The sequence below is a fragment of the Rhamphochromis longiceps genome, linkage group LG22, assembly GCF_057381845.1.
Source record: "Rhamphochromis longiceps isolate RC_006_pf linkage group LG22, R_longiceps_female_GT1.1, whole genome shotgun sequence".
Taxonomy (NCBI): Eukaryota; Metazoa; Chordata; class Actinopteri; order Cichliformes; family Cichlidae; genus Rhamphochromis; species Rhamphochromis longiceps.
Genome location: NC_140577.1, coordinates 5,741,564 through 5,768,247, shown reverse-complemented (window position 1 = coordinate 5,768,247; position 26,684 = coordinate 5,741,564). Strand labels below are relative to the sequence as shown.

The 26,684-nt window shown below is 39.7% G+C and overlaps 1 protein-coding gene across 3 annotated transcripts; it reads left to right on the top strand.

Annotated features, from left to right (window-relative positions):
* The first annotated feature begins 6,996 nt into the window (after positions 1-6,996).
* On the top strand, positions 6,997-24,173 carry LOC146643228 (class I histocompatibility antigen, F10 alpha chain-like). Of its 3 annotated transcripts, none has more exons than XM_085396625.1 (8): positions 6,997-7,183; positions 9,049-9,309; positions 15,862-16,140; positions 17,077-17,379; positions 18,020-18,130; positions 20,530-20,547; positions 20,719-20,787; positions 23,937-24,173. In XM_085396625.1, exons 1-7 carry the CDS (start codon positions 7,012-7,014, stop codon positions 20,763-20,765), a joined length of 1,191 nt encoding a protein of 396 aa, XP_085252751.1. In that variant the 5' UTR covers positions 6,997-7,011; the 3' UTR covers positions 20,766-20,787; positions 23,937-24,173. The 3 variants fall into 3 exon arrangements, with proteins under 3 accessions (XP_085252751.1, XP_085252752.1, XP_085252750.1); XM_085396626.1 differs by having other exon boundaries at positions 17,077-17,385; positions 18,041-18,130; XM_085396624.1 differs by having other exon boundaries at positions 17,077-17,394.
* The last annotated feature ends 2,511 nt before the right edge of the window (positions 24,174-26,684 follow it).

Here is a 26,684-nt window from a genome sequence, read left to right as displayed (position 1 = left end):
ATGTGTGCATACCTGTGTGGATCAGCATGCTTGCATTCCAAAGGTTTCTCCATGTAATGATCTGCTAGGGAGTGTGGGGGGGCCACAGCCCCGTCCTCCAGGGTGTGAAGCGGGTATGGAGGAGATCAAAACTCCAGACATCCAGAGGCCCCCAGAACACAAGAGACCATGGAAGACCAACAGAGGGGCAGCCGCGCCACTGTCCCAGTAAGAGCTGAGGAGAGTCCCAGATGAGGGCTCGCCCAGCAGCCGCGGAGCAGAAGTCAGGGGGAGTTGCAGTGACGCGCCCGTGAGCTCCGCCGGCCCCCAGCTGTGCCTGAGTGACCGAGCCCTAGGCCGAGAGGCCGGGGGCACCCCACCTCCAAAGGGGCCCGAGCGAGCCCCAGGCCCCAGGCCCCGACAAGCGGCCGCCAAGGAGTGAGCCGGTGTGCACCCGGACGCCCACCCCCAGACACAAAGAACCACCAACACACCGACACCTGAGGGAGTCCGCCACCGGCAGGGGAAGTGGTGGTGGGTGGAGATAGGCCTCCAAACCTTGGAGGGCCTGAGGTGTCCCCAGAGAGGTGGCGTCTGATACCCAACCTGACATATAGACACAGACATACAGGCACACACAGACACAAACATCCATTCCCACCCTCATGCTCTCATATGCACTCACTCCACACTCAACCAACGTGGAGACAGACATAAAGAGACACTGTACACACAATCACACTCCCCAAGCGTACTCTACAAACCGGGTCTAGGTACCCTTGCCCCTGGAGGGGGGAATTGCACCCAGACCCAGGTGGTGTTACCCTTTTCCCTGCGGTGGGGAGAGGCAGACCACCCCGACTCCGCAGCAGCAGGGAGGCCCACACCCCAGACCGCAGTCGGACGGCCAACTCCTCCTACTAGCCCTCCCGCTCCAGCAGGCCGCAGAGAATGGGGGTGGGAGAAGACTCCAAACCTCCCTCCACCCGCTCATTGTAGTGTTGATGCATATGTGTTCTAAGGTGCAATTAAAACCCAGGAGGGCATGGAGCTACCTGCCAAGGAGCAGCAGGTAAGCGCATAGTCCCTCCTGCTAACCCTCAATGACTAAGTGTATTTAAAATTGAGAGGTGGGCAACGACGTCAGGGGTGAGGTATACACCCTGATGGTGATTTGGACTCCGTGATTGTGCCCACCCCCAAGATCCTATATGTATGTGTAATGAGAGTGTGAGTAATGTGAATGTCTAAGTTGTGGGATAAAATTGAGGCAGAGGCAGCCAGAAGGGGACAGGGGGGTAGCCTCCTCTGCACCCTGGTGACATACCCCCACTCCAAGGCCCTGCATGTGTGGGTGGTTGTGGAGGAGCGGGAAGAGGGAGGCAGCTGGAGATGGGGAGGGAAGGAAGGGAGGGGCAGGTAACCCCTCCCTGGGGCCAGCTCCCCCGCTGACCCCAGTAGGCACTCCCACCCTCCGCGACCCGCCAGGGAAGGGGGGCCCAGGCCCATCAGACCGGGGCCCAGTGCAGTAGCGCCCCCCGGCTCCACAGAGCCCTGGACAGTCCACCCAACCCCACCACAGAGAAAACTGCACCCACCCCACCAACCACACATCTTCCAGACTACATAAGACGGTAAACGCCCAGGCTGAGATCTTCCTCCACCTCTCCTGTATCTCCCCCTCCTGCAGAGAGTTCCTGAGAGAAGAAAGCTCCTGCAAGATGTGACCATCCCCCCCACCAGTTGAAGAGCCCCCCAGGCGGCTCGATGCACCGGCGGCACCCTGCTCCAGGGCCGGGCCCCCATGCACCCACCCGCCCACAACCCCGGCTTTTTTCTGTTAACCCATAATAAAGTCATAAAAGAACCAAACTTCATGAATGTTTTTTGTGACAAAGAAGTATCTGTTCCAATCACTCTATCAGAGAAAAATTAGAGTTTTAGAAATAACGGGACACTCGGTAGAGCCATTATATTATATTCTTTACAAGTGTATGTAAACTTTTGACCACAACTGTACATAATATTCAGTCTGTAGCCCTTCGATTTAGACAATAATACTTAAATGTTGTTTTTATACGTCCAAAATTTAACATCGCTAATTTTTTTCTGATTTTAATTGTTGATCGTTTCATTATTTTATCACGTTGCAGAAAGAGAAAGACATGAAGCTTTGACCTCTTGTCCCAAATCAGGTAGAATAGGTTGCCAGTTGAATTTGTGGGTGGATGAATAATTGTATCTCGATTGCTTGGGGAAGTTATTTGTATATGAATGTAAACATGAGCATAATTTAATTTACTTTTAAAATGTCATTAGTAAGAATGTGATTAAATAACTTCAGAAAATATGTGATAAGAACTGTGACACAAATACACGTGATTTTGATTAGACGGCCTACAGTGAGGTAGTGGTTAAAGACACAGAGCCCAACGACTACACACCACTGGCTCTTTGTTTCTGAGGTCATGATAAGTTTCACTTTCGAAAGAAAACCTTAGTTCCCTTTTTTTGCCTGGTTACTGTTAAGATGCAGCCAGCTTTGAATTCCTATTGGTCAGAGAGGAGCTACTGCGCATGCGGCAGTTTTATTTTGAGTGTGGCGGAGTCTACAAACAGACATTTTTTTCCTTCTTTGTTACAGTCAGGTCTATTAACACCACCCACTGAATTCTGCTGCTGACCCACATCTCAGAAATCCAAATCTTATTAATGAGACAGCGAGAGAGAGATAAATATATTGGATATTGTGGCAAATCCTACTCAAAAAACAAACAAAAAATGTCAGATGAGGACAAGAGAAACAGAACTAGTAAAAAGTCTTAAAATCCAAAACTTTGTTTTTATATTCCAAATGCATAATATTATGTCTGTAACCCTTGGATTCAGACAATAATACTTAAATATTGTGGTTTATGTGTTTTCATACATAGTTCTACATTGCTAAAGTTTTTCTCATGTTAATCATTATTAGCTTCATTTCTTTAACAACAATTCTTTTACACTTCTTTCACTTTGACTTGATCCCAAAAACGCGCATTTTAGGTTAACTGGTGATTAAATGAAGCATAGGTGTGGATGTGAGAGTGTATGGTTGCTCTTTCTCTCTCTCTGGGCGAGACCTGTTAGAGTGGATTACTCTGGGAACTCAAGGTTAATTGCATAGTTGTGTAAACATGAGCATAATTTAAACTACTTTTAAAATGGCATTAGTAAGAATATGATTAAGTACAAATAACTCCAGAAAATATGTGATAACAGCTGTGACACAAATATACATGATTGGTATGTGTCTTTAATCACTACGTCACTTTAGGTCTCTGATCAAAATCACAGATTAGGCGCTACTAGCTCTTTGTTTCTGCCTGAAGCGTTTCACTTTCCAAAATAAATTAGTAAATAAATAAACCTCGGTTCTCCCATTTTGCCTGGTTACTGGTGAGGCGCATCCAGCTTTGAATTCCTATTGGTCAGAGAGGAGTCACTGCGCGTGCGGACTCAGAGGCTGTAGTTTCATTTTGTGGCAAAATTAAAACAATAAACGGTTGTATTAATTTTTTCTTCTTATATTGAGAGAATTGAATTGAAAATGAGGACGTTTATGATGCTGCTTCTTTACTGGGCAGCGTCTGTGTCTGCAGGTAAGCTTCATAAAAATGAAACTGTTCTTTAGAGATAGTGTTGCTCTCAGGTGGCTCAGGTGTTACTGTAAACAGACTCTCGGCTTGCACATATTCAAGATTCAAAGTTTATTTTTTATTTCGCACTTTGTTTGTTTTTGTTGTTGTTGTTGTTTTTTTACAGAAGTACAAAGGCTTCAACAAAATGTTGCTTCTCATCAGCCTCTACGCTACAATGATCAGTAAAAGAAATAAAATACAGTAATAACAAATCTAAAATAAGGATTGTTAGTGAAAAGTCTTCAAGCATCCTGCTGGTTCTGCAGCTGATGCTCCGTCTCCTCTTTCCAGATGCTGGAGTGAGAACAGGCCGTGAGAGGGCTGGTTTGGGTCCCTGATGTTTGTTTGTAGCTGTTTGCAGAAAGCCTACAAACAGCTACAAACATCAAAACCTAAATGAGTGTTGGTTTACAAATTATTTTTGTTGAAATTAAATTTCTAATTGTAGACGAAGAAAAATTTAAGCTGCTCATAATGTTTTATGGTGTAAGGTATAGAAGTGTAATATTAGCAAAAAGGGAAAGAAACAGTTGTAATCTGCACAATATTTAAAAAATAATAATAATAATTTACTGGCAGCCTATGGTCGGGTTAATGCCATAATAAGGACTGTAAATCATTACTGATGCATCATGAAAGTATAACCAAATCAAAATGACCTACAAACAACAGTTTTTACAAAACAATATTGTAGTTACAAAATGTAAGTTTTTAATATAAGATGATCTGTAAAGATAAAACATTGATTCTTAAATTTATTTTTGTATTTATAGAGGAGACACTACCCACATAGCAAAATTGGTATGGCCCGGATCTGTCCCACACAATGTGCTTACACGTGGCCCACATACCGCAAAGGATGGCGGCGCTTTGGTGACCCAGATCTGGTTCGCCAGAGGCGGCCCACACATGGGCCAGCACAAGGCCAGTTGCAGACACACTGGTGCTCCTTTACTGGCCCAGAAGAGTTTCAACTCTGGCCCCAGATGTCAGCCTAATGTGTACCTTAATTAAGCCATGTAATAAAAACATGTGCATAATAGTGCAAAAGTAACATGACAAAACTCTGTTCAGACAGTGAATGAACAGATTCTTATACAACGCTTTTCACGTTCCCAGATTATTGAAAGTGGTCTATACAACATCTCACATTCACCCAACCACACACTTTCTCTAAACTGAGTGCTTCCTAACTACATTCACACTCTTGAAATGCAGACTGGAGGAGCCAGGGATAAAACCGCTAACCTTCTGAGCAGTAGGTGACCTGCTCTACCTCCTGAGTTACAGCCACCCACTGGCAGAAATGAGTAAACCGTCACTAGGTTTTGTATAAGTGTACACTACAAACCTGTCAAACCTGTATTTGGAACGTTGGCTACTACAGCAGTATAGTATTGCAACATGGCATTTGGGTCTCCTAACTAAAATAGGAAAATAGGAACATAAATAGTGCCATCATTGCCAGACCTGACCCACATCTGGTTGACATACACTTTGCCATGACACCAGTCAGTCAGAAGTGCCAGCTTAATGCCGGATCCGGGCCAGACCCGTTTTCTGTGAGCCTGGGCCACATGCACCAAACCACAATTGGGCCAGATGTGGCATGCCATCACATAAACAGTGCCATCTATGCCAGGCTTGGCCCATACCTGGATGACATACATCTTATCATGCCAGAAGTCAGCCAGCAGTGCCGGCTTCACACCAGATCCGGGGCACACCTGCTTGCTATGTGGGTATAGTTTTTTTATTTTGAAAATGTGCTGATTTTTAAAGCTGTTTCTCACTACATTAAATATTTCTTACAGTGACCCACTCTATGAAGTATTTCTACACTTGGGATTGTCACGGTTTGCCAGGCAAAGCCGTGGGGATGTGGGGGAAAGGAGGACAAAGAACGCTGGACTCTTCACTGCAAGTGGTTTGTTTATTTACAGTGCGAAAATGACAATAAATCCCCGTGCTCTCCCTTTACTCCCGTGTCGTGCCTTCTTCCCAAAAAGTCCCTGTTTAGTGCTCTCTGCTCCTGTGTCTCTGCACTCCCCATGCTCACTGCTCTCTCTCGTCCCACACTCCTCCTGAGGAAAACAATAGAGACAGCCGTTAAAACACTTAATCCCAGAAGACATACACTCACTGACTTTTAAACTAAACTAGAAGACTGACGTGAAGTCTAATGCAATAATCCCGCGTCGGTGGAAGCTCCATCGCTCTCCTAAACAGCTCCCCCGACGAGCCCAGATCAGCAGCAGGTGTGTGGCAAGGACTTCGGGTGTGGCCAGTCCCCTAGCAGGGCCACACCCACCAGGCCTGAAGGTGGCTGTGACTAGGCCACAGAAAACACATGCACACACACACCTGCCTACATACAAATGTGGACAGAGAACAGTAGCAGTGCAGATGAAACACACACCAAATAATAATAATAATAATAATAATAATAATAATAATAATAGCACACACTGCTCATGGACCCCGAGTCCCCAGAGTCCATGACAGGGATGATTGATGAAGTTCAGATGATTCGTTATGACAGCAGCACCAGGAGAGCTGAACCCAAACTGCAGTGGATGAACGATGCAGCAGATACACAGCACTGGGAGAGGAACACTGCGTTTCTTCCTCCATTAATAATTTAAAGCAGTGCTTCAACCAAACTGGAGGTTTGTTGATGTTTTTACTGACACATGCTGTCAATGTTTTTTTGTTTGTTTTTGCAGTACATTGAAAATTTGTCATTTAGATCACAGTCCGAACTCTTGTTTAGATGGTATTAACTTGCCTTGACCACAGTGGCTTAGTCTTGAACCAAATACTCAATTAGATGGTCAAAGGAAAATTAATCAACAGCAGGTTTGATGATTAAATCATGATGAAAGTATTTCATCCAACTAAACTCCAAATATTTACAGGTTCCTGTTTTTTCTGCAATTTCTCAGTTAATCGATTAAACTGTCATGGACACTGGAAAGAATTGGACTCAAGAGTGTGAGACTCAAAGGTTCAGTGACATTGTGTTTATTTACGGTGAAGGCAAAACAGGGTTACAAACAAAAGGAATGATTGCTAGCTGTCCAGGGTGCCAGCACAAACTGATCCACAGATCTCTCTCGAGAAAACTCTCTTGGAAAGTCACTCAGACAAACTCAGGATTCCTGTGCTGTACGTCTGTCGTGACCTTGTCAGTTACCTGTTAGTTACTGTTCTCAGTACTTTACCTTGTTTGTTGAAACTAAACTTCCCTTCGTGATAAACTGGTTCATATGAAGATATTTTACTTTCAGTTTCGTTGATTTCAGTGACGTTTACTCTCAGAGTAAATCCCTATTGGCTCTGATCGAGGCTAATGGTGACGTTTCTCCTGGTTCTCCATTTTAGCTTTTTCTGGACAAGCGAACGCAGGAAGTCTGTTAAAGGTTTGGATGTTTATGGTCACAATGACGAAGATGAAGAAAGAAGAAAGAAGATGAAAGCCTTCATCTTCTTTCTTCTCCTGGGAATACAGGGGGCAGCGGCAGGTCAGTTTGACTGTTATATTTTTGTCTTTTTCTATGTCAGATTTATGTGTTTTGAAAGACAAATGGACGGACTGTTTGCTCCCCAGAAAGTTCCTGTACGCTAAACATTTAGTTGTAATGGATCCTAGTAGAAAATGTCCATGTTTAGAAACAATCGATTATATTATACAGGTAATTAAATCGTCTGTTTATCTTTTCAATACCTAATAATAAACATTAAAGTTTAGATGAAGGCAAAGATTAAAACAAGGCGACTTATGTCCCAAACTATTTGATGATTTCCGGGTTTAAACCGTTCGTGATGCATTTTTAAGCGTTGTGACTCTGCTGTGTTTCCAAACAGTCCAACTAATAAAACATCAGTGAGGAGGTCTGATGATAATCTGGTGACAATAATTAAAACGTTTATTTTAAAAACTAAGTACTATTTTAATTTTCATGAGGGCTTAAAACATTTTCACACAACAGCTGCTCATTAAAGTTAACTAAAGTTCATTTAAGTATCTTTATAAATATTATTTTTATTTTATTATTATTTAAAAATTATTTGTTCAGTATATGAAGAGCCACATGTCATTTGATGTAGTCTATTAAAAGACTCCTGCTTTGTATTGTCTTCAGTATTATTCACCAGTGTTATGCTTGTGAATATTTTCTGTTTGACAAACATTGCGCACACATGTCGTAACTAACGAGTAGTTACACCCGGATATGAAGTTCACTGTTTTTCTGGTGTTATTGCTTAATTAACAGCGCAATGAGGTGACTTTTGTTGTGACGTGTATAAATAAAATAAAATAGAATTCAATTGAACTGAATTGAGATGCAAATTAAATCATTATTACTTCATAATATCAGATAGTTTATGTATGTAAAGTGTGAGTACACTACACATACCATCATGAACTAATTTTGTTATCACTGCTGAATGATCAATAAGAAGCTGCAGGTGAGAAATCCCTGATGGGTTTTGCAACACACTCGCTCCTCCACCAGGGGGCGCTAATGAGAAGCGTTTTAAACTACTGTGTGCGTTGGTCAGTAATAAACAAACAAATCCATGTAAATGAAAACTCTCCTGCAAACCTGATTACAGAATAAAATATAAACTCAAAATGCTTAAGATAATATTCCCCCAATAATAGTAACTTAACATTAGCTTTTTATTGATAATATTGTTGATCAAACATATTGGAAAGTTTCTGTAACAATTTTGAATGTGCATTAATTGACTAAAGTCTGTGAAAATAATATAAACAAAGAAGAAGCATGGGAAACCCAGAAAATTATGAAAAAAAAAAAGTCTGGACAGTCACATCAAAACAATGAAATGAACTCATATAATTTATAATATAAAAAACTGAAACAAAAAAGAAAACAACTCACTTTAGAAGTCCTGCTGCTTGATTCAGAAAAAGGAAAGAAGAAACTTTACGGTTCATACAGTGGCTAACAAAAGCAAAACAGATTAAAAGTAATGTGCACTTTCTTTAACACTGAAAATAAAAATATAGTCAAATTAAAGTTATAAAGAGTTCAAACCATTAATCATGAAAACTGAATTAAACTAAACTGAAGGATAAAAACACCAGTTTTAAAACTTTAAAGCTTTCTGTGTAAATCAGGTTCAAACTAGAATCTGTTGCAAAACACAAAATTACAGTTTTGAAGAAAAGAGGATCAGAAAATGACATTAAACACTGAATATCTGTTTATAAATCTATTTTGTGTTTATTGAAGGGACAGCAGGATTATTACAGGATGTCCTTAATGTGCTGTAGTTTTTCTTATTGTGTCATTTAAAAAATAACCAGATTTATAAATCTGTGTTCCTGAGATCTCACAACATTAACTGTTTCTTACAGTGACCCACTCGCTGAAGTATTTCTACACTGGATCCTCTCAAGTCCCAAACTTCCCAGAGTTTGTGGCTGTTGGGATGGTTGATGATGTTCAAGTCGTTCATTATGACAGCAACACGAAGAAAGCTGGGCCCAAACAGGACTGGTTTGCCAGGAACACAGATCAGCAGTACTGGGAGAGTCAGACTGAGGGCTTATTGGGTGAGCAGCAGTTGTTCAAAGCCAACATTGAGACTGCAAAGCAGCGCTTCAGCCAAACTGGAGGTTTGTTCATGTTTCATTTTTACTGATATTTGCTGTTAATGTTTTCAGTGTGTTTTGTTTACAGTAGTAAACAGGTTTGCACACATTAAATGTTTCATTCAGATTACAGATTAAAATTATTAACATAATAATTCATAATAAATGTAGAACTACAGTCTGTGAAGCTTTAATTTAATTCAAACAGCCTTAATAATCTTGTTTGTATGAACTGATATAAACTGTCAGTTAACTGATTAGTTGATCAAAATATTAAAATAATAACGTAAAAATTAATTTTATTTGAAGTTTTCTGTTTATATTTAGGATTTTTTTGTCTCTGAGACGTTGACGGTTGTTTTTGCTACAATTTCTCAATGAACTGATTAATCAGAAAAAAATCTCCTGCAAGATCTAAATAATCAGAGATTTATTTGTTTTACAATTATTGTGAACTAATATTTAACTTTTAATAAAAACAATCCTGGACTGAAACTCTCCTTCAGTGGAAGCTTCTAGAAAGACATCAGGACAGTCTGGTGTGTAGTTTCTCCCAGTTAGAGGATTCTGTTAGAACGATAGGAGGCTGCAGAGTTTCAGAGGATGGAAACTTAAACCAGGATCAGGATCTGAGTTTGCTGCTCAGGATCCATCTTAGTGTGTTTGTCTGTTCCTGAAGCTCACAGGAAGTCGCTCCGTGTCTCAGTTTAATCGTCCTTACAAATAATCACACGTTGTAATAAATTATAAAAAAGGAAATATGTCAGACACATAATTTATCATCCAGAGTAGATGGTAAATGTGCTGCAACGTCACAGTTTTTACATTTGCCTCAGATAATATTTTCAGATTCCATTAAACACATACTGATGTTATATTTAATATAAAAATGGGAAAAAGTGAAAGTAGAGACGGCTCAGTGAACATGCCCTCTTTATGAATCATCTTAATGAACATTCATGTGAGAGTAACACTTTAATGTGCTGAAGATCACTGTCACGTATATTTAAGTTATTTATGAGGAAATTCACTGTTTTCTGAGATGATTTTGTAAACCAGCAAACATCCTCATTAATAACTAAATATATTTAACTAAATGCATCAAACATTGTGAAAATGGAGCAAACATTCAGCCTGTTTTCATGAGGAAATGTTCCCAAGCTTATCTTTCATTAGCAGAGGTTCCATAAATACATGAAAGTTACTCTGTGGAAAATAAACAAATATTAACTTTCAGTTTGAGTCTAATAGCACAAGAGTTTAGTGAGAATTAGACCAAAAATAAGAAACACAAACTAACAGACAGACGATACAAGCTGAGATCTGTCATGAAAATCAGATTTTTTTTAAAAATTTCAAACTGATTTTTGTCTCATTTTTAAATGACATTAACTTTGACTTTCAGTTTATGTTGAATATTTTTGGTCCCAGATTGAATAAATTTTTTACTAATAGACAACAGTCTGAAAATATAATGGGGAAATTAAAGCATTAAAATGTCTTAAATTTCCCATAAAGTAGCTGAAGGTTGATTATTTAAGGCGGCGTTTTTAAATCAGGTCGCTGTAAAACTCAACGAAAACCCCGACAGAAAACGTCCTTACGAGCGGCGAATAAAAACCACTGATTTTTTTTTTTTCAGTCATTGAACTCCACTTGAGGCTGCGCAACGTTTATGAATGACGGAAAAAACGCGTTCTTGGCCGTTCACTGAGCTCTGTGACAGCTGAGAGCGTTTTCAGGGCCTCCCGGTGGTTTAAACTCCAATCAAAGAAGGAGAGGAGACTGAATTTCACTTTGAGCATTGTGATCACATAAGTTTGTCTATTTTATCTACTGACACCAGCACCACTGACTAACAATGGGCTGTGAGGCCGTTCCCCAACTCTCCGAATGGTACTCATGTCATTGGTCAATCATCATGACAAAGTTATGATTATGAAACTGATCACAGCCCATTGTTACTCAGTCATTATGCAAATGTACTGTTTATAAGCATGAAGCTGAAGAGCAGCCTGTCAGCGTCTTTGATGGTTTATTATGGAGGCGTCGAGCCAGCGCTGCCTCAGGGACACCAGAGATTCCTGCTTTAGTCAAAACTCTTCCTCTCAGTGAGAGAGCTGAATTTGTTTTTAACTCTTTTTGTAGGAGGGATCAGACTTAGATTCATTCTTTTCATCCTCAGTGATTCACATCCTTAAATATGGAAGCTGTTGTTTCATGGAGATATTACAAAGGTCAGATTTGGAGCGTCTGTGATGAGTTCACGTTTATTAATATTCAGGTAAAATCTGGAAGCTTTGGAGAAACTGTTCACTGCAGCAGCTCAGACTTGACCTTCATTTGTCTAAATCAGAGCGGTGTCGTCAGCTGTGCTGCGATTAACTCTCTGCCAGTGACGGAGATCCTTTTACATCACCTGATTTTACTCGTCTGATAAAACACTAACAGGAAGAGGTGCAGAGAGGCGGAGCCGCCTCGTCTTCTTCCTCCGTGCAGGTTAAATCTGTGGATGTAGCAGCCATCAGTTTATTACAGCTGCTACTGTTTGTGTAGAGTTTTGACTGATGTAGAGAAATAATTACTGAAACTAAATTAGTTTAAAGGCTGAAAGATGAAACGAGGCTCCGTGTATCAGAGGCTTTGAGTCCAGCATAACTGAGTCCAGCATCATCGTTGTTCTGCGGCTACGATAAGAGCAGAAACAAACTGGACGCTAACAGTCGATCAGTAAATGATCTTTGTCAGGTTGAGTCGGTGTAGTTCACCTCTGAGTCGTGGTGGTGCAGCTGCTCGTTTTCTGACCTTCTGTCAGACTTCATAAAGAAAAGGAGACGACAGGTTAGAGACGACTTTGTGACGTTCAGATGTCAGACCGTCAGCACCTGCTGGATCCACAGCAGCTTCCTGACAGCAGCTCGACTCGCTCGCCGTCTCCCTGCAGCGTTCACGCACGCGACAGGTGGTGTCGCTCGCCCTCTCCTCACCTGCTCGCTCCACCTGTTGATCCTCTGAGCTGCTTCCTGTGGTCACTCTCTCTCCTCCTCACTGGCTCCAAAGCGTGAGCTGTAAGGTGTGTGGGCGGGGCATCAAAACAGCTGTCGGCTTCATCTTCCGCCATTTTATAGTTTCTGATGAGCTCACCTCTTCCGCCATTTTATAGTTTCTGATGAGCTCACCTTTTCCGCCATTTTATAGTTTCTGATGAGCTCACCTCTTCCGCCATTTTATAGTTTTTGATGAGCTCACCTCTCCTGGGGGCGCTGCCCAACCAGCCGACCTGGTGACGTAATGAGTGCTGTAACGACCACAAATCAGCGAGCAGGAAAATGACTATAAACAAGAATCACTTTGAATCCAACGTTTCTCTCAGAATAAATCACAACGCTCTTAATTTTGTGTCAAAGCTGTAAAATGTGCTGTTTCACGTCCTCTTTAACTCGACATGTTTCCTCACTTTAACCCACAAAACTCACAGCGACTAAATCCTCAAGTAAAAAAACTTTAATCAACCTCGTACAAAATAAATGAGACGAACTGAATTAAAAATACTGACGCTCATCTCCAAACTCATCCACAGTACAGACATAATTACATGATCACAGCCCCGTGGTATCGTCTAGGCCAACATTCGCCACTTTTCCAATTCGTCTGGTTAAGAAATGATGTAAAAATCGCCATTTAATAAATCAGGACGCAGCAAAGGTTGGTGAAAACCCCGCCAGGACACCGTATTTAGCGCCAGCGGGTGGTGTTTGAAAGCCTTCGTGTGAGCAGCCAAAGAAACGACATTTTTGGCGGGGTCATTGAACGCTGCATTAGACATCACGGGTGTGCGCGACATTTAAGAGCTGCGGAAAAAACAGCGCTCTTGCTCGGTCACTGAGCTGCTTTACCCGGCGCTCAGTGACAGCTGTGAGGCGTTTTCCTAAACTATGCGGGGCCTCCTCATGTTTCTCATCCATTGTAGTTTAACTCCAATCAAAGAAGAAGGAGCGCAGACACCAACTCATCCCTCAGTCCGGTAAAGTGATCGCTTAAGTTTGCCTATTTGATCACCAGCAGCACTGACTAACAATGGGCTGTGAGGCCGTTCCTCAACTCTCTGTACGTGTTACTCAGGGCCACTGATCGATGATCGTGACAGTTTGCGTGTTTATAATCAGACACTGACCTCGCGGCCCGTTGTTAGTCGGCGGTGTTAGCATCAGGCATTATGCAGATGTCCTGTTTCAACGTTGGGGAAACCTGCAGTCAGCTGAGGCTGAAGAAGTCATTCAGATGAGCGGTGAAACGTTTCTCCCGCTGAAAACACGACGTCCAGATGAACAGCATCAACTTTTTTCGAGGTCCCAGTTTGTTTCGCAAAGACCGTTCTGCTTTTGTTCGGGTCTGAAACGCTGTTTTCCTCCACGCTGAAATGTTGCGCTTCCGCGTGATTTACAAAGGGGCGTTCAATGACCGAAAAAATCCGTCGTTTTTTTTCACCGCTCATAAGGAGGAGTCCTGGTGTGGTTTTCGTTGATTTTTAGGGCGTCCTGATTTATTAAACAGCGATTTTTACATCATTTCTTTACCAGAGGGGTTGGAAAAGTGGCAATTTTTAGCCTGTGTGGCTCGTAACTCTACATGTTGACATAAAGAAAATATCTGATGATGCACTGAGGCGTTTCTCGTGGCTTTGAGAGCAGCGACGTTATAAAAAAAAGGCCTCATATCATCCTCATCTGTAGACTGTCTGCTCTCACCACAGCATCAGCGGCACTCACAGATCTCTGTGCTACACATCCAATAATATCCTCAGTGTGAATGTTTCGATGTTTTTAGAGGAAAAACTTGATCTGGTCACAACGCTGAAAAACACCAAAGTGGCCCAGAGTCAAAATCATGGCGCAAATGATTGTTTCAGTCTAAACCCGGATTTCAGCAAATTAAATACATTTTATAAATATCTAATGACTCATAACAATAAAACAGTCATGGCAAGAAGCACAAAGACCAACAGTAGGAAACACAAACCAACAGACAATCTGACAGGAAAATCACATTTCTCTTCATTTCACACTCATTTTCTCTCATTTTGAAATGAACGTAAATCTCAGTTTCAATATATGTTGAATGTTTTTTAGTCCCACATTTGATTAAGTTTTTATTAACAGACACGTTCACTTTAACAGTTCCTGCAGGCTGAAATTATCATCAATGAAATTAAGGTCTTAAAATGCTTAATTTTCCCATAAACTGGCTGAAAGTGTTCAGATTATTTAGATTTACTTTTGTTCGGGTCTAAAACGCTGTTTTCCTCCATTCAATGTCTGAAAAAATGCTGTAATCATTTAAAATGCTTTAAATTTCAGCATAAACTTAGGAAAAGTGTGTAATCTTCATCAGCAGCTCCTCCTTTACAGCAGCATGTAGCAGTTCTGAGCACTAAGCTGAATGAATGGCGCGGTTTCATTCAGCGTTTTAAATGTCGCTCTGTCCAGTTTCAGACGCTAATCTGACGTTAAACTAAATCTAAGTGACTAAATCCTGCTGTGGGTAAAAACAACTTTCCCTTGTACAAAATAAACGAGCTGAATTAAAAATAATGACGCTTAACTCCAAAATCATCCTCATTACAGAGATGTTCACATCTTGGGCTGTGGCCTCACACATGTAACGCCACATGTTCACATAAAGAAAATACCTGTGATGATGCACTGAGGCGTCCCTCGTGTCGGCCTCACCTGGAGACTCTGCTCTCATCACAGCATCAGCGACGCTCACAGATCTCTGTGCTATCCAATAATATCATTAATGTGAATGTTTTAATATTTTTAGTGCAAAATCTGATCTGGTCACAGCGCTGAAAAACACCAAAGTGTCCCAGCATGGAGTCAAATTCAAGGTCGGAGTTATTGTTTCAGTCCTCTGCTCTTAGTAAATGTAATAAATTTGACAACATGGTTGTAAAATCTTAGAGGAACCTTTTTCACCTTTTTGTCAGGTCACAGCACAAGAAATTAACTGATTTATCAAAAATTATTTCTTGCATAGTCAACAATGATGACATGAAGCATTTGCTGGAGCCTGAAATGCTGTAAGTAGAACTCCAGATTAGATTAATGTCACATGATCATATTAAACAGAGACACCTCTAGAAAAACCTCAGGACAGTCTGGTGTTTAGTTTCTCACAGGAAGGATTTTTTAGGACTGATGACGGCTGCAGAGTTTCAGAGGATGGAAAGTAAGTGGAAAGTGTCGGCTGCTGAGGATCCATCTTAGTGTGTTTGTCTGATCCTGCAGCTCACAGGAAGTTGCTCCACCTACAGCAGCATAGATAACCTGTGCAGTGATATCTCTGCAGGCAGGACGTAGATGTGCTAACGGGAGAAAATGAATTCTGTTTTTTTCCCAGTGTCTTTCTGTAAAATCTACATTGTTAATGATGACTGGTTTTAAAAATCTTCCAATGAGACAAAAGCCAAAAATGTAGATCCTCTATATGTTGATCACGTCTCTGTGTCAGTATAAGACTTTAGTGCAGTCTCTCTCTGGTTCACTGCAGTCTTTGTCTCTGTGTTTCTGTCAGGTGTTCACATTGTCCAGCGGATGTACGGCTGTGAATGGTATGAAGAAACAGGTGAAGTGAATGGATATCACCAAGATGGTTATGATGGAGAGGACTTCATAAGCTTTGACCCGAAGACAGCGACATGGGTCGCTCCAAAACAACAGGCTGTCATGACAAAGATGAAGTGGGATCATGACAGGGCTCTGACTGCTCAGGAAAAGAACTACCTCACCCAGATTTGTCCTGAGTGGCTGAAGAAGTATGTGACCTATGGGAGGAGCTTTCTGATGAAAACAGGTAAAATCTATGACCAGAATTAGATTGTTAACCAAAAGTTATATGTGTCAGTTTATTGCTTAATATGATATTAAATTAACCTTTTCAGGCATGAATTATGAAAACCTCAACCAGAGTATTTTTATTCATCTTAAGGCATAAAAAAAGATTTTTGAACTTCATTTTTTTAAACGTACTTTTCATTTTCAAAGAGTATTTTTACATGTCCACTTAGTTGTACAACAAACATTTTGACTTATGAATCTGACAAATGAATAATTAATATACACTGTGTAAAAACTATAACATAACAAAAATATATATATTTTTGTTATGTTTTAAAAAATATTTTATAACAGTATAACAATATATGTAACAACTATAACAACTATAACCCTGCAAGGCATGTAGTGACACATCAGTGTCCAATGTAGTGGTTTATGTGCAAGTTTACCATCAACACTGACACAAATACAAGAAAACAGCCTTTGAATAGTTGTCCACTGTAGTGACCACTATGTGTGAAAGGGTTAATATAATTGCACTTTGCGTGGCATTTTGACACAGTTTTTAAATTTAATTTAATTTTATAAATTTAAATAATAATAATATTAATAATAATCTTTTAAAGTTGCTCCTGGTCATCATAGCAGATCATCTTCCACAGTTTTAGCTCTGATATACTCATTTCTAATCCTTCTCACTCCTTATGATAATTTTAATATCATCAGTTCTGTCTCCTGTATTTGTCTCAGTGCCACCATCCTCAGATATTAAATCACAGCAGGTCTCACTGCCATCTTGTAAACCTTCCTTTCCACTCTTGCTCGTCTCCATCCACTCCACCTTGTCCGCGCTCTTTTCTTCACGTCTCGTCTGCACTATGCACCCCTCCAGCTCAAATACAAGTAATAGTAATAATACAGAAAGAATGAACTGTTTGTCTTTACTCCACAGTTGTCCCCAAAGTGTCTCTCCTCCAGAAGTCTTCCTCCTCTCTGGTCACCTGCCACGCTACAGGTTTCTATCCTAACAGAGCCGAGATGGTCTGGAAAAAAGATGGAGTGGAGCTTCATGAGGGTGTGAACAAAGGAGAGATTCTCACCAACAATGACGGGACCTTCCAGATGAGTGTTGACCTGGATGTCTCATCAATCAAACCTGAAGACTGGCACAGATACAGATGTGTGTTTCAGCTCTCTGGTGTGAACGAGGACATCGTCACCAGACTGGACAAATCAGAGATCAGGACCAACAAGGGTAAAAGTGATGAAGGTAGGAAACACGCATTTAGTTTACTGTAAAAATGGTGCAGTTCATGTGGTTTTATTTGAGTTTGATGAAAAGTTTAATTCCTCCCCCATTGTATACAGATTTATTAAATATTTTAATACTGATACTGATTTGTTAATTTCTTAATAAATATTAACATTTAAAGTTTTGAGCGCTCTGATTCAAATTATTGTCCACTTTGCTGTCTTTTCACTGTTTTTTTTATATTTGCGAGTATCTTTGATATTCTTTCTGTCAGCTTCTGTCAGAATAATTTTAAGACCTAAATCAGTTTAGACCAAGTTGTGTTTTTCCACCACATTTTTTCCTTGCTGAACATTGATGAATATAAAACATGTTCATGTGTGGCCACTGATTATCTGACTAATGGACAGTTTTAGAAGATTAAATAGTAAATTGGGGAAAATGTATATTTGAAAACATTGCCAACAAATTTGAACATAGCAATGTATTGAAATTTAATTTAATGGCAGAACTTTTATTGTTGGGATGAAAACAAAAATTAGTGAGACAAATATGTAGTGACTATAAACGAAGCTCTTGTACATGATTGTTATCTGATTGGAAACTTTTTGTTCTCACATTTTGTTTGTTCTGTGATCCACAGGAAATTCCTTCTCTGGACCAGATATTAAGCTGAACATCCCTGTTGTTGTTGCTGTGTTTGTTCTTGTTGACATCGCTGTGATCGCATTCTTTATTTACAAAAAGAGGACAGGTGAGAAACAAACTTCCTGGATTTTTCTTGTATAATGCAACAACAATGATGACATAGTGCAAACAATAATAATGATAGTAAGAGTAATATGACTTAATTGAAGTCATTATTAACATTATTTCAAAAGAAAACAAACAATGCACACAGGATTAAACAGGTAACAACCAAAAGCAGTGTAAGCTGAGTCCTCAGGTTAATAAAGTATTTTAACACTTTCTCTGCCAGCAGGATGATCAGACTCTTTTAAATCCTCAATATATTACAACGATATTCATTAATCATGCTTGTTGTGTTTCATAACTTGCCCCTTCATTTCTCTGCACTTGTAGATTTTTGTCCAGTTACTTCACTTTTTCTTCTTGTCTGTTATTTACTTTTTCCTGCATCGTTTTTCTTTCTGTCTTTGTGTTTTGTTTGTTTTTTGTTTTTATTTTGTTTTTTACACCTGGGGCCTGTTCTTCGTACCTCGCTAAGTAAGTTAGCTGGATTAGATTGTTGACGATTTTGCGTGATCCTGGATCGTTCGGTTCCCCGAAGCTCATCCGGGACTTGCTGTCATAGCAACAGAGCCGTAAGCGTAAACCTGCTCGGGAGCAGGTTTACTTTATGTAAACAGGATTAGATCGCGGCCACGCAGGTATGTCCGCTTCATTTATACGAAAGCAACAGCGATATTTTTCCACTGTTTCACCATAAATAAATAACATCAATGTAACTAAAGATAATGCAGCACTTGATCCTTTTATTGATGTCACACAGATACATACAGGTCATTTCCTAAAAAAGGGAAATGTACTATTAACATTCTATTACATGTATGTGATCATTACAGATGTAATTCATATTTCAGAGTAGTAATTGTAAATTACTTCGTGTAATCAAGATGGGAGACCACGGCTATAAAAGCGAAGGTGGATTTGGGAAGTCTGTCGCAGCCATGTCCTGTCCGTATACGCGACCAACCCATTGCGGAAGGTGCAAGATTGATAAGGAGAGTCCTCAGAATTCAGCGTATATTGCGGGACAGACAGGATCCTTTAGCTCAGCGCGACAGTGTGCTCATAGAGAGATATCGATTTTCCCGTGAGGGTATTATTTACTTAACCAACTTGTTGACGAGGGGGTGCAGGACCACCACCTGTCTTTATTTGCTCTGCCCTTTTCCTGGTTGCTGTTATGAACAAACTAACAGAGTATTACAGGGTCTCTTTCCAAGAGACGAAAAGCAATATAAGAGATAAATATTACCATTCTGTAGAATACTCCTGTATTTCACTTTTACTTGTTCCCATGTTCTTGTGGGTCCTGTTGTGGCTCTAATGTGAAAGGGGATATAATATAACATATTATAATATAATATAATGCCATATAATATTGGACAATATAGTGTCATATGATAGATCTACCCTACCGCCTACTGGTGTTGGCCAGAGGGGCCGATGGCGCGATATGGCAGCCTGGCTTCTGTCAGTCTGTCCCAGGGCAGCTGTGGCTACAACCGTAGCTGCCTCCACCAGTGTGTGAATGTGAGAGTGAATGAATAGTGGTATCGTAAAGCGCTTTGGGTGCCTTGGAAAGCGCTATATAAACCCGATCCATTATTATTATTATTATTAAATTACCTACGAGTTTGATTTGTCAGCAACTTTCTGCCAGCCCCTCTCTCCTTGCTTTTGCAGCCTTTGCAGTGTTCCCTTGCGTTTTGATTGAACTCTGAAACTCCTGAAATCCCTCACTCAAGAGTTCTTGCTCTGCTGCCGAAAAATACCGAGCGCGCTCCTTCGACATTTTCGCCGACCAATCAGCGGGTTGCCGATCAATGTTTCTACTATCGATGCGTAGCCCCTTTTACGACACCCAGTGATGTCACATTACTTCATCCAGCTGTACTAATCGTCAACAGCAGGTGTGTTCGGAGAACCGGATTAGCGAGCTCACGGTTAGCGCGATGGTTTGGTCTTGGATGTAGTAAGCGACGTACGAAGAACGGGCCCCTGAGCTACAGTTTGGTTGTCTATGAACAAAATAACCACCAACTCAGTTATTGAAACCCAAACATTATTTCTCTGTTCTTAACCATCAACTCTGCCAAACAAACACATCCTGAGGTACACCTTTACCTGCATTAGAAATGTGTACGTTCTCTACCTTCAGTCGCTTTACTTATAAATTTAACATGAGCACATTTTGTGGGAAAAGTCAGGATATATCTATAAACACATTAGTGAGTAAGCCCAGTGTCTATGTTTTTAATTTTACAAATTAAATTAATGCTTTTGTCCAGATTACAAAATGAAAACATGAAATTATGTTTGATGCCTTGTATAATACATGAAAAAATTTGTGTTAACATTTATAACAAATTATTAAAATGATGCATTTTTTCCTTTTTATTTCAGGCAAACGTCCCCCATCTCGTAAGTTAAACTTTGTCCCTTTTCTCTAATCTCTTGTCTACACTAAATTAAAAAGAGTTTCTGTACTTTAATCTAAACAGTCTTTCAGGGCTGTTTCCTGTTGTGTTCGATTGTTGTAAAAGTGACAGATGAGAGCAGGATGTGGACTAACATTGTGTTTCTGACCTACAGCTGCAGAGAACCGTGAAGTCAAGGAGCCAATGCTTCCTCAAGCCTAAACCACAAACAGCTCTGCACACAGTGAGTTACTTCATATTTGTGTCTCATGTTTTATCTTTCTTTTAAAACTTATGTAAAATAGTGGCTGTAGTAAAATCTCCTGTTTAAATATATCCAAAAAAAAGTGCTTTAGTATAACTAAATCATATGAAGAGAAAGATGCTTTCAAAAGAACGTTTCATGAAATGATTTAACAAAATGAAAACAAATGTGTTAATTCCATTCAGAAACATATGAAGTAAATACTCGATTGAATCAGAATTTTAGATCTTGTTATGGTTCAAAAATATTGGAGATGGACACCAGAGGAAAAACCCACAATAACAACACTGGTCCGGTCGGGTTGAGTCAAACGATGATTTAATGATCACACACGTGGGAGATGGACACTGTATGCAGACAGTCTCAGATCTCATCTCAAAAAACACATCTCCATAGTTTTATGAAATCAGGGTATTAGAACGCCCCCTCATGCGTAGTGACAGGTGTAATACAATCAATGTTGACAATTTTATTTAACACAAAGAATAACATTGTCTCCTTCCCGAGGGCAGACGCTAACTGCCCCCCTCTCCTGGAACCGTCTGTACCCTGCTGAGACACAACATGGCAACTACAAGGACTCCTTCATTTATTAAGACCATCAGTGTGTATTGCTCTAAATCAAGTATATAATATTAAATGAATATTGCTGGATCAGCTACTTCTACTTAAAACATATTAAAACATGACTAAGCACAAAATCACCAAGAATGACATCTTATAAGTGCTGTGTAAGCGCGTGCGGCCTTCCAAGCTCAAAGCCTTTGCCCTCCATAGATCAGCCAGACTCGCGCTGGCTGTAGCTTTTAACCTTTAATTACCTTGAGCACAACTCTAGAATGAGCAACAAACTGCAATGTGTATGGAATGATCATGGTTACATCTGCAATGGAAAATCATGTTATTATTCTGGTACCTGTAAAAAAGATCAAATTAAAGTTATCACCATCACTGTAATGCAAAGAATAATGTAAGATCAAAAACTTCAATTTATGGTTAATGCAAAGCTGGTTATATACTTCTAATGAACTAATAATGGCATATTAAAATATTAAATGATAATGAGAAAAACATCCCCTCCTTATTCTACAATTCCCTCTGTTGACCTCTGGAGAATCCAGAGGTCACAAACAGTTGTGTCCCTCCTTGGCTTACACATTCAGTTCCACATGCATCATTGGCATCATGGACATTGGAGTAATGACTCCAGGGTCCACTGCCCTCACAGACATACTTTTGAACATTCTTCTGGCACAAGGGATGAGACAACAACAAATAACCATAATACCCACCACAATAGACAAAGAAAACATGACCGAAGCGATGACCCCCTTCCACCGTCCGAACACTGAGGTCAGCCAGCCTTCTAACGGATTACCAACACCGGAGTGATCATGCATAGTTACAGAAAGGCTCTTTAGGCCCTCCAGAGCCTTGGTTACCGACCCATCTGGAGCAGTATTGTTTGGAATAAAGGTGCAACACTGGTCGGCAAACATAGCACACACGCCCCCCTTTTCCGCTAACAACATGTCAAGGGCCATTCTATTCTGCACTCCCATTAACGAGGTCGGACCCACCTGCTCCGCTAGCCCCTCCAATCCGTCTCTGGTCAGGTTAGAGAGCCTCAGTACATTATAATGAACATAATTAATCCTATCTACATTCTTGTTTGGAGTCACTGGAAAGAAAGCAGAAATTATTGGAATATTTTCAAACCCGGCTGCTATTTGGTCAATAAGTTTAAATTCATTTGGAACCCCCCTGGGCACTCCAATGGAGTCGATCCAGGTGGGGGAATTCATTCTAGGGTCATAAACATTTGTGTCTTGTATTCCTCTCTTTCTCAAAATGTGTCTTTTGCGCCTGGCTGCCAAAGTGCGCGTATTGTGTGAGGGAATTGATTTTACCTTATTTCCGATTAGCATAAGTGGCGCTCCTAGTCTCACCATCGCGCACGTCCCCACGCTCCCAAGAGGAACACGTACCAGTAGAGTCCTGTGCCCGCAATAGTAATACAGCCCAATTTGGCACAATTTGGGAATCAACTCAACAGGCAGTGCCTTACCTTTAGAAGCACCCGCGGAGCTCACTCACATCAGATCCCTGGTCCGTGCCTGTCCGCTCGACAACCTCAGACCGTCCACACCTCGCACGTCCACCCCAATATCCCGGACGAGCCCCCAAAATGTTATGGTTCAAAAATATTGGAGATGGACACCAGAGGAAAAACCCACAATAACAACACTGGTCCGGTCGGGTTGAGTCAAACGATGATTTAATGATCACACACGTGGGAGATGGACACTGTATGCAGACAGTCTCAGATCTCATCTCAAAAAACACATCTCCATAGTTTTATGAAATCAGGGTATTAGAACGCCCCCTCATGCGTAGTGACAGGTGTAATACAATCAATGTTGACAATTTTATTTAACACAAAGAATAACATTGTCTCCTTCCCGAGGGCAGACGCTAACTGCCCCCCTCTCCTGGAACCGTCTGTACCCTGCTGAGACACAACATGGCAACTACAAGGACTCCTTCATTTATTAAGACCATCAGTGTGTATTGCTCTAAATCAAGTATATAATATTAAATGAATATTGCTGGATCAGCTACTTCTACTTAAAACATATTAAAACATGACTAAGCACAAAATCACCAAGAATGACATCTTATAAGTGCTGTGTAAGCGCGTGCGGCCTTCCAAGCTCAAAGCCTTTGCCCTCCATAGATCAGCCAGACTCGCGCTGGCTGTAGCTTTTAACCTTTAATTACCTTGAGCACAACTCTAGAATGAGCAACAAACTGCAATGTGTATGGAATGATCATGGTTACATCTGCAATGGAAAATCATGTTATTATTCTGGTACCTGTAAAAAAGATCAAATTAAAGTTATCACCATCACTGTAATGCAAAGAATAATGTAAGATCAAAAACTTCAATTTATGGTTAATGCAAAGCTGGTTATATACTTCTAATGAACTAATAATGGCATATTAAAATATTAAATGATAATGAGAAAAACATCCCCTCCTTATTCTACAATCTTAATGAAACTGCAAATAGGTTATTTGTGGATTTGATTAATCCTAACATTTATTTTATTTCTTTATGTCTACAGAGAACATGAGAGAAGACGTGTCTGCTCGTTCTTCTCCATAAACTGGAATTCATTGAATTCGTTGATTCGTTGATTGTTCACATCATAAAATCTGTTAAAAAGATCTAAAATATAGTTGCAGATGCTTATTAGTCAAGATTTAATGGAAAGGAGTTTGAAAATGAGTTGGCAAATGTTTAACATATACATCATAATGGTGGCATTAAATTATTCTGAATATGTTGTTGGGTGGCTGTGGCTACAATGTAGCCATCACCAGTGTGTGAATGTGTGTGTGAATGGGTGGATGACTGAATGTGTAGAGCGCTATACAAACACAGGCCATTTACCATTTTTTGTTTTCAGTTTAAAAAAAGGCAATTTAAAAAAAAAAGATCTAACAAAGATGTGACCACCTGGAGAGACGTAAAACACAATGAAAACAATATGAAACAATGAAAGCATCACAGCAGTCTCAATACAGTCATAATTAAACCTTTGTATGTTCATCTTCACTCAAACATATATTAGTTTAGTGTTTCTGGTTTTCTTGTAAATTATTGAATCACTCATGAATGCTGAGATTCCCTCACTCTCAGTGATAAAGGAATCATAATAATATATTTCTAAATCTTGTACGTTTACTTAAAATTTGATTTAAAAGACAAACTTGTGTTGAATTCCAGGAGACCTTAAAAGATTTTACTTTATATCTGATTTATTTCTTAATTAATAAAGATTATGTTTATTCTCTGTTGTTTGATTTAAGATATGTTTTGAGTGTTTTTGATTTTAGAGTTTAGTTCAAGTTGAGATTCTGGAGGTTTGTGTGGGTTATGTTTTTAACACATTGGTGGGTTTGTTTCTGTTTATATATCAGTAAAACTGCATTGCTCTTTCTCTCCTTTTTGTACTTTTGCTTTTCAATAAAGTCCCAAATAATCCAAATTTCTGTGACTTTTTAAAAATAAAATGTACACTTGGCTAAAGTTTCATGAATCCAGCCCAAATATTAATGGATTAGCTACAATTTAACTCGTGATAGTAGCTCAGTAAGCTTAGGTGTAATGATGCCAGCTCCAGTCCATTAAGTGTCCTTGTGACAAAAGTATTGTGTGTGTGTTGTATTGTGGTTCGATGTTTGCTTTTGTGGATGTTTATTTTTTTCATTTGGTTTACCAACACTAGACTTGACAATTTGCATATGATGAAGTAACTGACCTCACAGCCCATTGTTCCTTCAGTGGGCTGGTTTCAGCTATTGTGCAAATGCACTGTTTATGGGAAACCTGCAGTCAGCTGAGACTGAAGAAGTCACCTGGATGAGTGACGAAATGTTTCTCCCACTGAAAACTACGTCCAGATGAACAGAATCAACCTTCACACTTTATAGACTTGTGCTATTCCAGAATGGTCGCCTGAATCAGAGTATAAAAGGAAGCCAGCTGCTTTTAGGGGGGTTGGGTTCTTTGGCGTGTGTTGACACGTAAACTCATACTTTATTTAATAAAGACTACCAGTTGATGGCAAAATTTAATTCCAGTCTCGTGCCATTTTGTTTGAACTGACACATGACCGCCAGCCAGTTTGACAGAGTTTAAAAGAACTGTTAGTGCAGAGATTTTGAAATAATGTTTGCTAAACATTAATAATCAAGGCTTCTTAAAACCAAATGGTGTTACATCTATAGCCACTGTTTGGTGTTTTAACAGTGTAAGGCTTGAGATGCTCTCAGCTACATGTCTCAGATTATTTTAGTTGCTGATAGTTTAGCAGAAAATCTACACTGAACCCTTCAAGCCAGTAGATCCACAGTATGAATAAATATGATTGTAAACAAAAATCAAACTGATAACAATTTAATGATTCAGATTTAGTCCTGTGAAGTTTACATTTGTGTCTCTATGCTTTACATATATATCACATATATAATTCATTCAGAAACAGACTTTGCACATTCAAAACATGAGAGGACAATAAGTGCTGCGAAGTTATTTATATTTTGAGCTAAATGCTCCTTCATCCTACAAGCAAAACTAATTTCCATGTGCTCTGAACTCCAGTGTGAGATTTAAAAGGTGTTTCTTTCAAAAATGGTAGTATTATGTTTAATGTTAGTAAAACTGTCAGGTTAGATTAGTATGTGTTTCTGAGTTTAAGGCTGAGGTCCAGGAGAAACTAAATCCAAAAGCTGAATGACAAAAAAAAAAAACAACCCTGAGCACAGTGAGCTGCACCAAAGCTTTAAAAAAAAAATCATTCTTAAAGCACTGGAAAAATTTTTTACTGTTATTTTTAGTCTCTGTAAACTCTAAATTGTTCTGGCTAACAAAATCTTTTGCACCAAAAAAGCAGCTATATTAGAAATTAAAACATTTATTATAATCAAATTTATTTATTTGTACTCTGAAAGAAACTTTTTAAAATTATTTAAGAAAACATTTCTGTAGATAAATCTACATTATGCTTAAATGTTGAAGTATCCAAAGATGATGACCTTGCCTGGAACAATATTTTAATATTTAAGGAAAAGAAACTGTAAAAATGTACAAAATTAGAAAGTACTTTATATTCTGAGGTCTCATTTCTCATCTCACGACTTAATTCAAACACTTTTCATCCAGAATGTCAGGAAGTGTAATAATGTGTCAGTGCTTACTGACAAAACTCTCTGTAAAACCACTCGGGTCAGCTCTGATTGGATAGGATTTTTCAGCCTGAGGTCACTATTAAAAAAGCAAAATCTGTGTCTGCGTTAGTACTACATAT

Excerpts from the sequence above, each read along its gene's own strand:
- LOC146643228 (XM_085396624.1), top strand. The coding sequence starts at position 7,012 with ATGGTGACGTTTCTCCTGGTTCTCCATTTTAGCTTTTTCTGGACAAGC. Across the intron at positions 7,184-9,048 it reads AATACAGGGGGCAGCGGCAG|TGACCCACTCGCTGAAGTAT; the intron begins GTCAGTTTGACT and ends TGTTTCTTACAG. Across the intron at positions 17,395-18,019 it reads CAAGGGTAAAAGTGATGAAG|GAAATTCCTTCTCTGGACCA; the intron begins GTAGGAAACACG and ends TGTGATCCACAG.